The sequence below is a fragment of the Eulemur rufifrons genome, chromosome 30 (genome assembly GCF_041146395.1).
Source record: "Eulemur rufifrons isolate Redbay chromosome 30, OSU_ERuf_1, whole genome shotgun sequence".
Classification (NCBI taxonomy): Eukaryota; Metazoa; Chordata; class Mammalia; order Primates; family Lemuridae; genus Eulemur; species Eulemur rufifrons.
The window spans coordinates 42,990,925-43,004,374 of NC_091012.1; the positions used below are offsets into that span (position 1 = coordinate 42,990,925).

Below are 13,450 nucleotides of genomic sequence, written 5' to 3' on the forward strand. Positions count from 1 at the left end.
ATAATTTAAAAATTTCCCCTAGAAGAAATTTCCAGTCTCAGATGGTTTCACTGGAGAATTCTATCCAGTATTTTTTTTTTTACTTCAGCTTATTATGGGGGTACAAAAGTTCAGGTTACATATATTGTCCATGCCCCCATCCCCCCAAATATTAAAAGAATTAGCACCAACTCTACACAATCTCTTCCAGAAAACAGGAGGAGTTAACAATTCCCAAGTCATTTTATGAGGCCAGTATTATTTTGAAACCAAACCCAGATAAAAACAGAACAAAAAAAGAAAACTAAAGATCAATTACAGACTATTAATCTAGGAACAAAAATCCTCAAAAAACATTAGCTTAGTTGCCAAAAACAAAGATTAGCATAGTGAATCCATCAATGTAAAAAAAAAAAAACTTAAATACCATGACCAAGAAGAATTTATTCCAGATATGTAAGCTGGCTCAATATTCATAAATCAAACAATCTAATCTACAATATCAACAGGTTAAAAGAAAAATCATATGATCACATCAACAGATACAGAAGAAACATTTGACAAAATTCCACATTCATTCATGATTAAAAGAAATGCTCTCAGCAAGTTAGGAACAGAATGACACAGCCTCAACTTAATAAAAAGCATCTATAAAAGACCTACACCTACCATCATAATTAATGGTGAAATACTGCATGTTTTTCCTCAAAGATTAAGAAAAATGCAAGGATATCTTCTCTCAACACTCTTATCCAACATAATATTAGAAAATCTAATTGCTGCATGTAAAAAAGCAAAAGAAATAAAATGCATATGAATTGGAAATGAAGATATAAAGCTGTCACTATTTGCAGTTGACATGATTGTCTACATAGAAAATCTCAAGTAAAAAAATACCCTCTTAGAACTAATAAGGAAGCTCATCAAGGTCACAGAATACAAGATCAACACACAAAAATCAATATCATCTTTATATATTAACAAAAAATGTGCAAAAACTGATATTAAAAATACAATACTAGACATCTGGCTTCAGTTCCAACATGCAAAGAGCTTAGAATTTGTCACTCCTGTCCTACAACAAGAAAAAGCTGGATAAACTAAAAATTAACAACTTTTCTTGGACCCATCAGAGAACTGAGTCACAGGGAAAACTACCATCCCCTAAAGCTGGGAGACAGGCACATTAAAAAATATACAGGAATGGGTACAATTCACATTATCTGGGTGATGGGCATACTTATAACCTTGACTCAAATGGTACAAAAGCAATTTATGTAACCCAAACATTTGTAGCCCCGTAATATTCTGAAGTAAAATTTAAAGAAATAAATGAATAAATAAATAAAATATTAGCTATTAAAATATACAGGAACTTAAATCTGATTAAGTAGGACAAAAGCCACTGGAGCCAAGTGGAACTAGAAATATTTAAATGGTAATTTGGAAAAATTGCTGGAGGCTGAATATAGACCTGTGTCAGAGTCAGAAGAAACTCGTGGTATTCAAGTCTTAGGAGAGTCTCTACATTTTTATCTTATTTCCCTCCAGGAACCCCATTGGGTTCTCACTATAAGGATACAGGATCCAATAAAAATCCCCTTATGGCTCTGGAAGGGAGAATAGAAGAGCAACCATTCTGAAATACATCTAGGCCCTTCTCCATAACAAAGACTAACTCTCTGGGTTTCTCCTTTGCCATGGCAAAATTCTGAAACTTTATCCCAACTGAGAGAAGAGAACTCTCCTCTGCACTCCAGTACCTTCCAGCTTTCCTGTCTCTTGCAAGGGAAAAATAATCAACAAGGGTCAGGCTTTGAAGAAAATAGATTGGAAACATTGCAGCCAAGGAAGGGAGCATGGAACAGTGGAGGAAAAGCTCTATCACTGGAAAAACACTTGTAAATGTCATAGCCCAAAGGCATAGGCCCATTAAAAGACAGATTTAATCAGAAGATGATAAAATTCTTCCCTGCTCTACACCTTAACACCACACCAACAGGACTCCAATATAACAATAGTGGATTACAGCTAAAAGAACTGCAAGACACAGACTCTCTCTCAGAGGAGTACTTAGGAAAGCATGACTGTCAACTGGGTAGACAAAAACAAGAACACTAGAAAATTTTAAGCCTGAGGCACCTATAGCAAGAGGAAGGATTAAACAAAACCCAATTCTTTTTTTTTTTACTTCATCATGACATCCTACCACTGAAACCAAAACCCAATTCTTGCCAGATTAACATAAATCCTCACACTAGAGCGTTATTTACCTTAATTCATAATAACAGATACAGCATGTTCAGCTTTCAAAAAAATTACAAGGCACACCAAAACACAAGAAAAATCAAAGTCTGAAGAGACAATGTAAGCCTCAGAACAAGACTCAGAAATATTATCAAGGTTGGAATCATCAGACAGGAATTTTAAAATAACCATGATCACCATGTTAAGGGCTTTAATGAAAAAAGTAGACAATACACAAGAAGAGATGAGTAATGTAGGCAGAGAAAAGGGAATCTAAGTAAGAATTTTAAAACACCAGAAATGAAAAATTATCACAGAAATGAAGAATGCTTTTAATGGGACCATCAGTAGACTGGGCACAGCCAAGGAAAGAGTAAGTAATCTTGAAGATAGGTCATAGAAACTTCTCAAACTGAAATGCAAAGAGAAAAAAAGAATGAGAAAAGAGCAGAGCATCCAAGAACTATGAGACATTTTTACATGATGTAACATGTATAAATGGATTACCAGAAGAAGAAGAAAGAAAGAATGGAGCAGAAGAAATACTTGAGATAATGGCAGATAACTTTCTAAAATTAATGATAGACACTAAGCCACAGATTCAGGAAGCCCAAGTCACACTATGCTGGGTAAATATCCAAAATACCATACTTAAGCATACCATATTCAAGTTCCTTCAAAAAAACCAAAGGTAATTAGGAAATCATGAAAGAAGCGAGAGGGGAAACACCTTGCCTATAGAAGAACAAGAATAGCAATTACAGTGGACTTCTGCCTAGAAACCATGCAAGAAGAAGCGAGTGGCACAAAGGCAATTCAATGGAGAAAGGATAGTCTTTTCAACGAATGACACTGGGGCAACCGGACATCCTTACAAATAGACATTTCACTGGAGAGTATACAGATAGCAGATAAAGACATAAAAAGATGTTTGACCTCATTAAGCATGAGGGAAATACAAATTTAAGGAATAATGAGATATTACTACGCAACTATCATGATGGGTAAGATAAAAACTAATGACAATACCAAATGTTGGCAAGCATGTGGAGCAACTGGATGACTCATGCATTGCTTGTGGGAATATAAAGTTGTATAACTACTCTGGGAAACACTTTGTCAATTTCCTATAAAAATTAAACATGCAATTACCTAGGACTCAGCAGTTGCATAGCTGGGCATTTATTTCAGAAAACTGAAAACATATAAGTACCGTGTGCTGGATTGAGCTTGAGCCCATTAACCGCAATGAGGTATCACAAGATCGGAGGAATAGTCTACACATATACTTGCTGTCAAATTGGTACTAACTGATCAACACTATGGTGCTCACATGGTAGTAATACTGTCCAGGGATTAGGGGGTTGGGAGGGACAAATTCTCAACTAAGGGTCACAGACACGGTGAGCATTGTAGAGGGAAAAGGCATGTCTCTAAACTTCGCTTGGGTGAGGCAAAGTCATAAAATGTAATCAGAAGATATTTGCACTTCAGTATTTATTGCAGCATTATTCACAATGGCTAAAGTATGGAATCAGCTTAAGGGTTTATCAAGGGATGTATGGATAAAAATGTTGTGGTGTATGTACACAAAGGAATATTATTTAGTCATGAAAAAGAAGGAAATTTTGTCATTTGCAGAAACATGGATAGATCTGGAGGACATTATTTTAAGTGAAATAAATCAGGCACAGAAAGACAAATATTTCATTTTCACACTCATATATGGGACCAAAAAAAATTGATCTCAAGGAAGCAGTGAATAGAATGGTGGCTGCTAGAGACTGGTAATGGTGGTGGAATGGGGTAATGAAGAGATGTTGGTGAAGGGGTAATTCTGTTTAATAGAAGGAGAAAGTTCTGATGTTCACTGGTACAATGGGGCAACTATAGTTGACAATAGTTTATTATATTTCAGAATGGCTAGAAGTTTTCAAATGCTTCCAACATAAAGCAAGGATGAATGTTTTAGGTGAATGTTGTCCCAGTTACCCTGATTTGATCATTGTTTGTTGTGTGCTTGTATCAAGATGTAACATGTAATCCATGAATATGTAAAATTATTATGTATCAATAAAAAATTAATTAAAAAACCTGAAAACATATGTCCACTTGAAATCTGTACATGAATGTTCATTGTTCATGGAGGTCTTATTTTTATAGCCCAAGGCTGGAAACAACCAAAATGTCCTTAAGTAGGTAAATGGTTAAGCTAACTGTGGTACATCTATACCAGGAAATACTACTCAGCAATAAATACAGATGAAGTATTATTACACACAACAATCTGGATGAAGCTCTAATCATGCTGAGTGAAAAAAGCCAACCCAAAAGTCACATATGTATGATTCCATTTATATAACATTTTTGAAACAACAAAATTATAGAAGTAGAGAACAGATTCATTGCCAGGGGTTATTAAGAGGAGGGGGTAGTGGGGGATGAAAGGCAGTTTTGTCCATTTTACTCTAAAATGGCAACAGGAGGAATTCTCATGGTGATGAAATTTTACTGCATCTGGACTGTATTAATTTCAATATTTTAGGTGTGATATTGTACTATAATTTTGCAAGATGAGACCATTGGGGAAACTGGGTAGAGTGTACACAGGATCTCTCTGCATTGCTTCTTAAAACTGCATGTGAATCTACAATTATCTCAAAATAAAATGTTTGATTTTAAAAAGTTTTAAATAAAACATCAGGGGATGATAGTGTCACTGAGATAAAAGAGAGTAAGTAGTACCACCAAAGATTATTGAATGTGTATTAATAAGTCATTGGTGGTGACCATTGCCACCACCATTTTACTGGAGCAGTGGGAACAAAAGTGTGATTGGTATGGACTAAAGAATAAATGGGAGATAAGAAAGAAGATGCAGAATAGACTTCTTTCAATGAGCTTAGCAAAGAAAGAGATATGGCAATTGGTACAGGGTGATGAATGAGAAGGAATAGTTTCTAAAGATCAAGATACCAGACCTAAGGTAAGGGAAATAATAAGGAGGGAGGGATTGAAGATTCAGGCAAGAGAACTGATAACAGTGTAATCAAAGTTTTAGGGGAGGTGGGAAAGGGAAAGGAAAGGGGAGGGGCAACAGAGCAAGGGTAGAGGAACTAAAATAGGAACTATAATAGACTGAAGGAGTGTTAGCAATATGAAGTGAGAGCTAGTGAAGCCAAAGAGACTTTGTAGGTGTGGGAGCAAGGAGTTGAAGTTAGCCTCAATTTCCTTTAGGAAGTGAGAGTGTAAGCCATTGTATGGGGTGAAGTGAGTCTAGAATGAGAGAGGCTGTTATTTCAGGGGAATGATGAAGAAACTTGGAGTATAGGTGGGAGGAAAATTGGAAAGAAATGACCCGGGGCATGTGAAAGGATTGCTGAGTGGCCTGAGGGCCCAGCTGAAGTTGGAAATTCTGACTGTTAGAGGCACCCATGTTTGGGGTGCTGCTCCTTTCTCCCATGATGGTCATTATGGGATTGGAGAAATCAGATCCTTGGAGAGACCCAGAACTGGGACTAAATAGTGCAGACATGGTATTTGGAGGGCCGGGGGTGAGGATGCAGTCAATACTAAATATGCTCAAGATCCTGGCTGGATAAGAGAAGAAGGGAAGAGAAAAGGAAGGGCTTGGGAGGCTGGACCCCTAAGTGAGGCCAAAGAACAGATGGCATGGGACCCAGCCAGCCTTTTCCTAGATTTTGTCCCAGTCGGATGTTGGCACTGAGCCTTTTTGAGGTAAAGCCGTGCCCAGTGATGCCAAGTGACTGGCCAGGAAGTTAAAGGTCAGAATGGTGTGAGGCCAGGGGATATGGTGGCTCTTCCACATGGATATTGTTGAGGGCACCCAGGATGAAGACAGGACTTGGAGTGTCAAGGAAGCCTGTGAGCTGGTCCCTAGAGTAAGAGGATGAGTGAGGTTAATGCCCACATCTATGCATACTCTCAGCCTCAGTCCTTTGGTTAGTAGCCAGCACTGGGAAGGAATATCAGATCAGGAGAAAACCTGGTTTTAGAGAAGGCCAGAAAGTGAAGGGAATGTTCTGAAACAATCTACTTTCCTGTTTGTTATTAGGTTTATTTGTTTGTTTTTAAGCTGAGTGGAGAAAGTGCAGATCAACTCTACATGGGGGACACATTATACTATTTTGACCCCATGAAGTCATAGAATTGCAGTGAGAAGCCTACCTAAATCTTACCCCCAGATCTCTGACACTAGGTACATTTTCTTCCAGCCTGAGCCCTAATATGACCATTCATATAACAAGAGAATTGGAATGGATGAGATCTACGTTTTCCTCTGGCTCTAATATCTGTAGGCCCCAGATACAACTGCTAGGGTCTTCCTGAGATATCACAGTTAATGCCTAACAGCTTGTCCTATCTGGAGAGAAAAAGCCTATAAGAAGAAACCCAAAAAAATTACTGCAGACATCACAATGCATCTTTGTGTCGGAGACAGAATCCCAAGATGAATAGGCTGGTATAATTTATTATTTAAACAATCCAGCTTTGGAAACTGGCTGCTTTTCCACTAACAAGCTGTGTAATTTGGGCAGGTTATCTAAACTTTCTGTATCTCATGTCCCACAAGAATAAAATGATGATGACAGTAGTGTGTATCTCACATGGTTATTGTGAATATTAAATTAAATGATGAATGTAAAGTTGTTAACACAGTGCCAGACACTTTGGAAGAACTCAATGTGTTAACTATCATTATAATTATTATAATAATAAATTTATTATTATAAGAGGGCCCCAGTGCTACATGTCTGCTTTCTGAAAATCTCCACGCAAAGAAATATCTTAGAGCAAAGTATATAAAAATAAATAACACACACCATTCCAAGTTCTGGGGCCCTGTACCTGACATGAGAGATTTCCAGGTATGTCATGAAGCCTTAAACTTTCAAGAAAGATTGGAGGTCCCGTCAATCAAACAGCAGTACATTCTTCCTCTTTACCCTTGGAAGTCATATATCTTCAAATGTTTCTAGGTTTACATTGTTCACAGATTCATGGGAAATTCCTCAATTGAGAATACCTAGTGGTCTCTCCCTTTATTCCCTTCCCTTTCCGCTTATAGGCCCTCCTTTTAAGCTTCCTTCCTTTCTTCTACTTCTCCTTCATCCCCCGTAAACTTTTCTTCTACTTTAACCCTTTTCCTTTATTCCATTTTATTTCCCTTTATTCCACTTCACTCCATCCCCTTTATTCCACTGCACCCTTCCCCTTTATTCCATATCACTCCTTTGCTTGTTCCACGGCACCTGTGCCCTATATTCCTCCTCAACCCTCCCCTTTATTTCACTTTACCCCCTCTCCTTTTTTCCTTATCATCCTTTCCCCTTATTCTACCTAACTCCTCCCCTTTAATCCTTATCACCTCTTCCCCTATAGTCCACCTCACCTTTTTCCCTTTATTCCATATTACTCCTCCCCTTTACACCCTCCCCCTTATTCTATGCCATCCCTCTCCTTTATTCCTTATCACCCTCTCCCCTTCCTTATTCTTTATTCTACCTCACCCTGCCCCCTTTTTTCTTTATATCCCCTCCCCTTTCTTCCTTGTTATCACCTCCCCTTCATTCCTCCTCACTCCCTCCCCTTCATTCCATTTCACTCCCTCCCCTTTATCCCATATGTCACCCCCTCTTCTTATTCTACATCACCCCTCCCCTTTATTTCTCTTCCCCATCCCTTTTTCCCCTTTAGCTCTCCAATCAGAGCTTCCCAACTCACCCCCCAAATTAAAAAAAAAAAAGCACACACAGTAAGCCATGAATATGCTGCTGTCACAATACAGATGTTTATTAATGATTAAATGCCAGAGAAGTTTTAACAATCACAAATCTTCGAGCTCTGTGGTTGTTACCCATTGTATGATCAATTTCTATCCCTCAATACAATACATACTTCATTCTATGGACCTTAGCATTTGTTACCCATCAATATCAGCTATAATTTTGCATGTCACACATAACCCATATCTGTGTTACCAGGGCATGTCCCGCAAATTTGTACCACCCTGCATAAGGGAACTACAGAGACGATAAAGAGCATTTGTAATTAGGTGATTTTAACTATTTGGAACTATGTGTCCTTACCTAACTAGCTGTTTTGCTGGCAACAGGGTGTGAACACCAGCAGTCTTTAAAACAGATCCAGGTATTAAAATCTAATTTTTCCCCTAACTTTTGACCCCAGAAAAGCTAATTAGACTTATAGTTGAGGTTCCCCTGTTGGCACAACCTGAGCAAAACTGCACAGAATTCTGGGAGTAGCTGTTTGACGAGCCATTGGTCTAAATAATTTGGAAAAAAATCCTGAGGTGGTGGAGTTGCTGCGGGGGACACGGCTTTGAGTTGGTGTGACATGGTTTAGCATCAATTGTTTGTCAGCTGTCAGTAGGCTGACCTAGCATGCCTGTTGAGGGCCTTTCCAATTGAGCTCTTGAGAGGAGGGTAGGAAAGTCAGGAAAAACATGCAATCCTCTTTGGGGGAGGGAAAGCACGTTAAGATTTGTGAGCTTCTCTGGGACAGGTGTTTACCACAAATGTCACATCCATTGAAGGAAGGGCTGTAGTGAGAGAAAGCCAGGATCAGGAGTAAAAGAGAAAGGCAAGGTAGCACCAGGGAGTCTGGGCATGACACAGAAACATCTCTGCTTTTACTAGATAAAGGACCAAGCATACCCAGTGAAGGGGCTGGCAGTGTGTTTGGAATTCCCCTCCTGACCTGAGCATCAGGTGGAACTCCTCACCCTCAGATCTTTACCTTCAAGACTCTCTTTAATGTTTCCTGTGACATCCCAGGACTACCCCCACCCTTTCCCCCTGTCTGGCACTGTATAGAAGGAAAAACATCTAATGAAAGAAGTAGCTGATGCTAGTTTTGGCCTTCTTCTCCCGGGGCACACGGAGCAATGGGCGGTCTTGCTCTGGAATGGGGAGTTTACTCACTCCTTCTTCATCGTCATAGGAACAGACAGTGCCGGGAGGTACAGTTGGCTCTTCAGAGCAACCTGGAAAATAGTAACAATGTTAACTCCTTGTGTTTCTAGGCTTCATACTTTGCACAGCACCCAAGGCACTAAGACCTAATTTTGAGTTTCAAATACAGTATGAGGCAAGAAGGTAAGGCAAGAATGATTATCCCCATTTGACATGTAAGAAAACTACAGCCTAACAGTAGAACACAGATCTCTAAATCTAGGAGACCACTGTGGAAGGTGAGGGAAGAGCTCAGTTAGGGAAGAGAAAGACTAGACAGATACCCTGTGCTCATAGCAAATGGACAATACCACCAGGGGGGAGACGGGGAAGAGGATGACCTCCTAATAACCACCACCACCCTACAAGTAGCCTGACTAATTTTACCAAGCAAATGAGTAACAAAGCTGGAGCCAAAAGCTTACAATACTGTATGGAAGGGAGAAAGAAAGTGTCATTCTTTTATGACTCTGGGGAGGACTTGTAGTCTATGACTGGTTTAAACTGAGGCTTGTTTTTAAGGACAGTGTCATCTACAGGAAATGCAACATCTGCATCTTCTTTATGAAATTGAATTGCCTTTTGGATTCCAAACTTCTTTAGGGTCGAGATCTTTAGGCACTGGGACTTCTTCCACATTCAAGACTTCTTCAAGACAGACAACAAGGTCTTGTGGAGGGTCTGGAATTGTACTGAAAATAGAGACATCTTCAGTCTCCGGAGCCACAGTGGTAACCTCATCTTCAAACTCATTGTCTCAGTCTTTCTGGGAATCTGGAATTTCACTGTGAATTTGGGCATCCTCAGGCTCTGGGACCACATTGAGAATAGAGTCTTCTTCAAGATTGGGATTTTCTTCAGAGTCTTGGTTTCCACTGACGTCAGAGGCTTCTTCATGTCCTGGAATTTCTTCAGCAATTGAGGCTTCATCATTTGGGACTTCATCAACAGCTGGGCTCTCTTAAAGATTGGGGCCTTCTTCAGAATCTTGAGTTTCCTCATTATCTGAGGCCTCTGCATGGTCTGGGATTTCATCAGTATCTGAGGCTTCTTCGTTGTTCAGGATTACATCAAGATAGGGAACTTCTGCAAGGTCAAGATTTGGGTAGTCTTCAACATCTTGTCCTTCTTCAAGGTCACGGTTCAGGTTTTTTCCAGAGTTCAGAATTTCTTGCACATCTGGGGCTACTTCAGGGTCTGGGATCATATCAAAATATGGTACTTCTTCAAAGTTTGGAATCTCAATGAGTTCTGGAATTTTGTCATCGGGTTCTAGAATATCTTCAAGGGGAGGAAGATCATCAAAATTTAGGTTATCATCATCATCATCATTATCATCTTCTTCTTCCTCATCAAGCTCTGGTATGCCTTCAAGATGTGGGCTTTGAATCTCAAGGTCATTTGGGATCTCAAGACCTTGAACTTCCCCAAAGACTACACCTTGATTGAGATATTCAAATACTAGCTCTTCATTGACTGACACATCTTCCTCAGAGGACTCATCTTCCTCAAGGGACTCATCTTCAGCAAGGACCTGGCCTTCAGGAAGGGCCTGACCTTCAGCAAGGGACTGACCTTCAGCAAGGGCCTGATCTCCAGCAAGGGCCTGACCTCCAGCAGGGTACTGACCTTCATCAAAGGACTTGCTTTGAGCAAGGACAGCAGCCTGGACTTCATCAGAAGTTTCCACAGGATCAGAAAGTAAAGAATCCTCTTCCATCGTTATGTGTGCATTCCTGAATGGGAAGAAATTTGAAAATGTCAGTTAGTTTGTGGACTTGCATTAATTAACATAAAGATGATCTGGAGTTGAAAGATCCCATAACAGAATGTGTTTCAGACTAAGCATAAACAAACCCCCCCCCCAAAAAAAAAAAAAAAAAAAACTCACTGGATCTTCCTCAGGTTCCTGCGTCTGATAAAAGCAAGGGCTTCCGGGCTGGATTTCCACACACTCTTAGCAACCTGATTCTGAATATGGGGAGGCACCTGAGGGTAAAATTAGTAACATTATACTTTATTATACAGCACCTTTTCATTTAGACTCATCTCCTCTCTATCAGGTACTCAGGACTGAAGGCACCACGACCAGCTAATGCCAGAGGAATTTCTAGACTGAGATTTTGTGGCAGCCTGCTTTGGCTACCCTCAATGATGCAAGTACAACTGTCCCCTGCCTCGGGAACAGGAGCGGAATGTGTACAATAAGTGCATTCAAAACTTTCACCTACCTGGAAGAGGACATCCCAGTTATCAATCATTGCACGGACCACATTGACAGAAGCAACATAGTGGTCAATCCCCATGCTTGTTTTCCTGGTCTCCCTGTGGCCAAACTGTCCCCTCTTCAGAAGAGCAGATCCAAATATCAAGGCCAAATTGGTGGAAGTCATACGGTTGCCTGGAACCTAGGTAAAGGAGAGCAGAATGTGATTGACCCTGAGGTATACTGGAAGTTGTACAAATAGATATATCTCTCTCATTCCCCTTACCACCACCACCCCCGCCTTGCTCATATACTCCCACACATATCCCCTACTACATTCCTCACTAACCCTTTCCCAGATCTTTTTACCAATTGTCCATCAATGCCAATGGAGTCCTCGCAGTGTTCAGTGATTTTATGCAGGGCCCTCAGCAGACGCTCCAGGGTGTCACTGTGGCAGGATGGCAGCATGTAGACCAGCAACTGCAGGGCAGAAAGCTGATCCTGAGGCTTCAGACCTAGAGGAAGGAAAATAGGGGCTGGCTCAGGGGGCTAGCCCTGGCAGCAGCCTGATACTGAGAGGAATGAGATTCTGCTTGAAAATTCCTAGCAGCTATAGAGAAAGTACCCAGGCAAATTGCCTTTGCTCATTTCCAAAGCTTGAGCTCAGGAGCCCTGAAAGCAAGTACTCCCATCAAAATCAGACCTCCTCTATAGAACCTGGGTTTTTCTTTGCCCTGAGAGGGCACACACAGCTTCAAAAAGCTCTAGAGAAATTTCCAAGCAAAAGACTTATAATGGAGTATTAAGAGATACAAAGGAAAGTAATCTGAAGAGGTTTTTTTATTAAAATTTTTATTTGTAATTGGCAAATAATAATTGTATATATTCAGGAGAGGTTTTTTTTTCTTCTTCATCTTATGTTCATTCTGCCTTAGTTTCTTGAAGTCTTGCAGCCTGAGCTCTGTCCTTAGATCCCACCCCCAGTCCCGTGTAATATTTCCTTTCCTTGCCCAACAAGGGAGGGCAGAAGACTCACTTGCTGTCATGAGGAAGGACATGTACAGATCATCTGGCAGCACAGAGTCCTTCATGTCACGGAAGAACTCCTTGAGGAGTGCGGCCACATCATGCACATTTTGATTGTCATCCAGCACTACATCCACACCTTTATCAAATTCTTCACGGAGCTAGAGAAAGGGAGAGAAGACATGCACTGTCTGCCTGGCTCATGACAGGTTCCCTCTTAGTCATTCCTTCAATAAGTTCTAGGCTTCAGTGGAGGTAGCTGGCAATATGGTGTGCCTGAGTGGCTGGAAAGAAGATCTCTCTCTCCCCCACACCCAGGTATAACACTCCTCTCAAGTGTATGAGTGAGCCCCCACCTCCTCCTGCTTTTTCTCACCCAAGGAACAAACATGTAAACATAGTCAACTTACCTTACGCACTCTCTGCACAGAGTATTCAAGAGTGAAAATCCCCACTGTGTGTAAGCCTGAAAGAAAATACAAGGGGATACTAAGCATCTCAGATCCCCTTCCCCTGACGCCCGCCCATGGCATTTCTCTTTTCCTCCCCCACTACATCCCGACCTCCACTGGTGCCAAGGGAATGTTATCCAAGCCCTTTTCTAGAACCCAAGTCCATTTCTAAAACACCCCCTTTTTCCCCTTAATTGCCTCCTTCTTTGATTTAACCATTTGCAGCTCCCTTACCATGCTCCTCAATGAAATCGCAGCAAGCCTCAACAACCTGTGGGATCTGCTTAGCAATCGGATTGAGACTCATCTTCCTTTTCGATCCCAGAAGCCTCCTGCCGACCCCGAAGGAAACTTTTGAAAGTTGCAGAGTCTGCAGCAGCAGTGCCCCATCTTCCAGTTCAGCCAGGGAATCCACTGATATAGCACCCTGTGGAGAAAATCAGACCATCTTAAAATGAGGGAGAAGGAGAGTCAATTCCAACCTTCCTGAGTACTGTCTGACATTCAGAACGGGAGGCATTTCCTCTGTGGCAAGCCAAACA

At 40.7% G+C, this 13,450-nt stretch overlaps 1 protein-coding gene across 3 annotated transcripts in view; it reads right to left on the bottom strand.

The window, feature by feature from the left end:
• Nucleotides 1–8,014: 8,014 nt before the first annotated feature.
• ARHGAP36 (Rho GTPase activating protein 36) overlaps nt 8,015–13,450 on the bottom strand; it is a 32,446-nt gene continuing 27,010 nt past the window's right edge. For all 3 annotated transcript variants that reach the window (XM_069463577.1, XM_069463576.1, XM_069463578.1), the window contains 8 exons: nt 13,143–13,335; nt 12,867–12,922; nt 12,467–12,617; nt 11,797–11,945; nt 11,453–11,629; nt 11,113–11,210; nt 10,851–10,957; nt 8,015–9,253 (listed from right to left, as the gene is read on the bottom strand). In XM_069463577.1, coding sequence (XP_069319678.1) covers nt 9,096–9,253; nt 10,851–10,957; nt 11,113–11,210; nt 11,453–11,629; nt 11,797–11,945; nt 12,467–12,617; nt 12,867–12,922; nt 13,143–13,335 — 1,089 coding nt within the window. In that variant the 3' untranslated portion in view covers nt 8,015–9,095. The remainder of the gene's footprint in view (nt 9,254–10,850; nt 10,958–11,112; nt 11,211–11,452; nt 11,630–11,796; nt 11,946–12,466; nt 12,618–12,866; nt 12,923–13,142; nt 13,336–13,450) is intronic.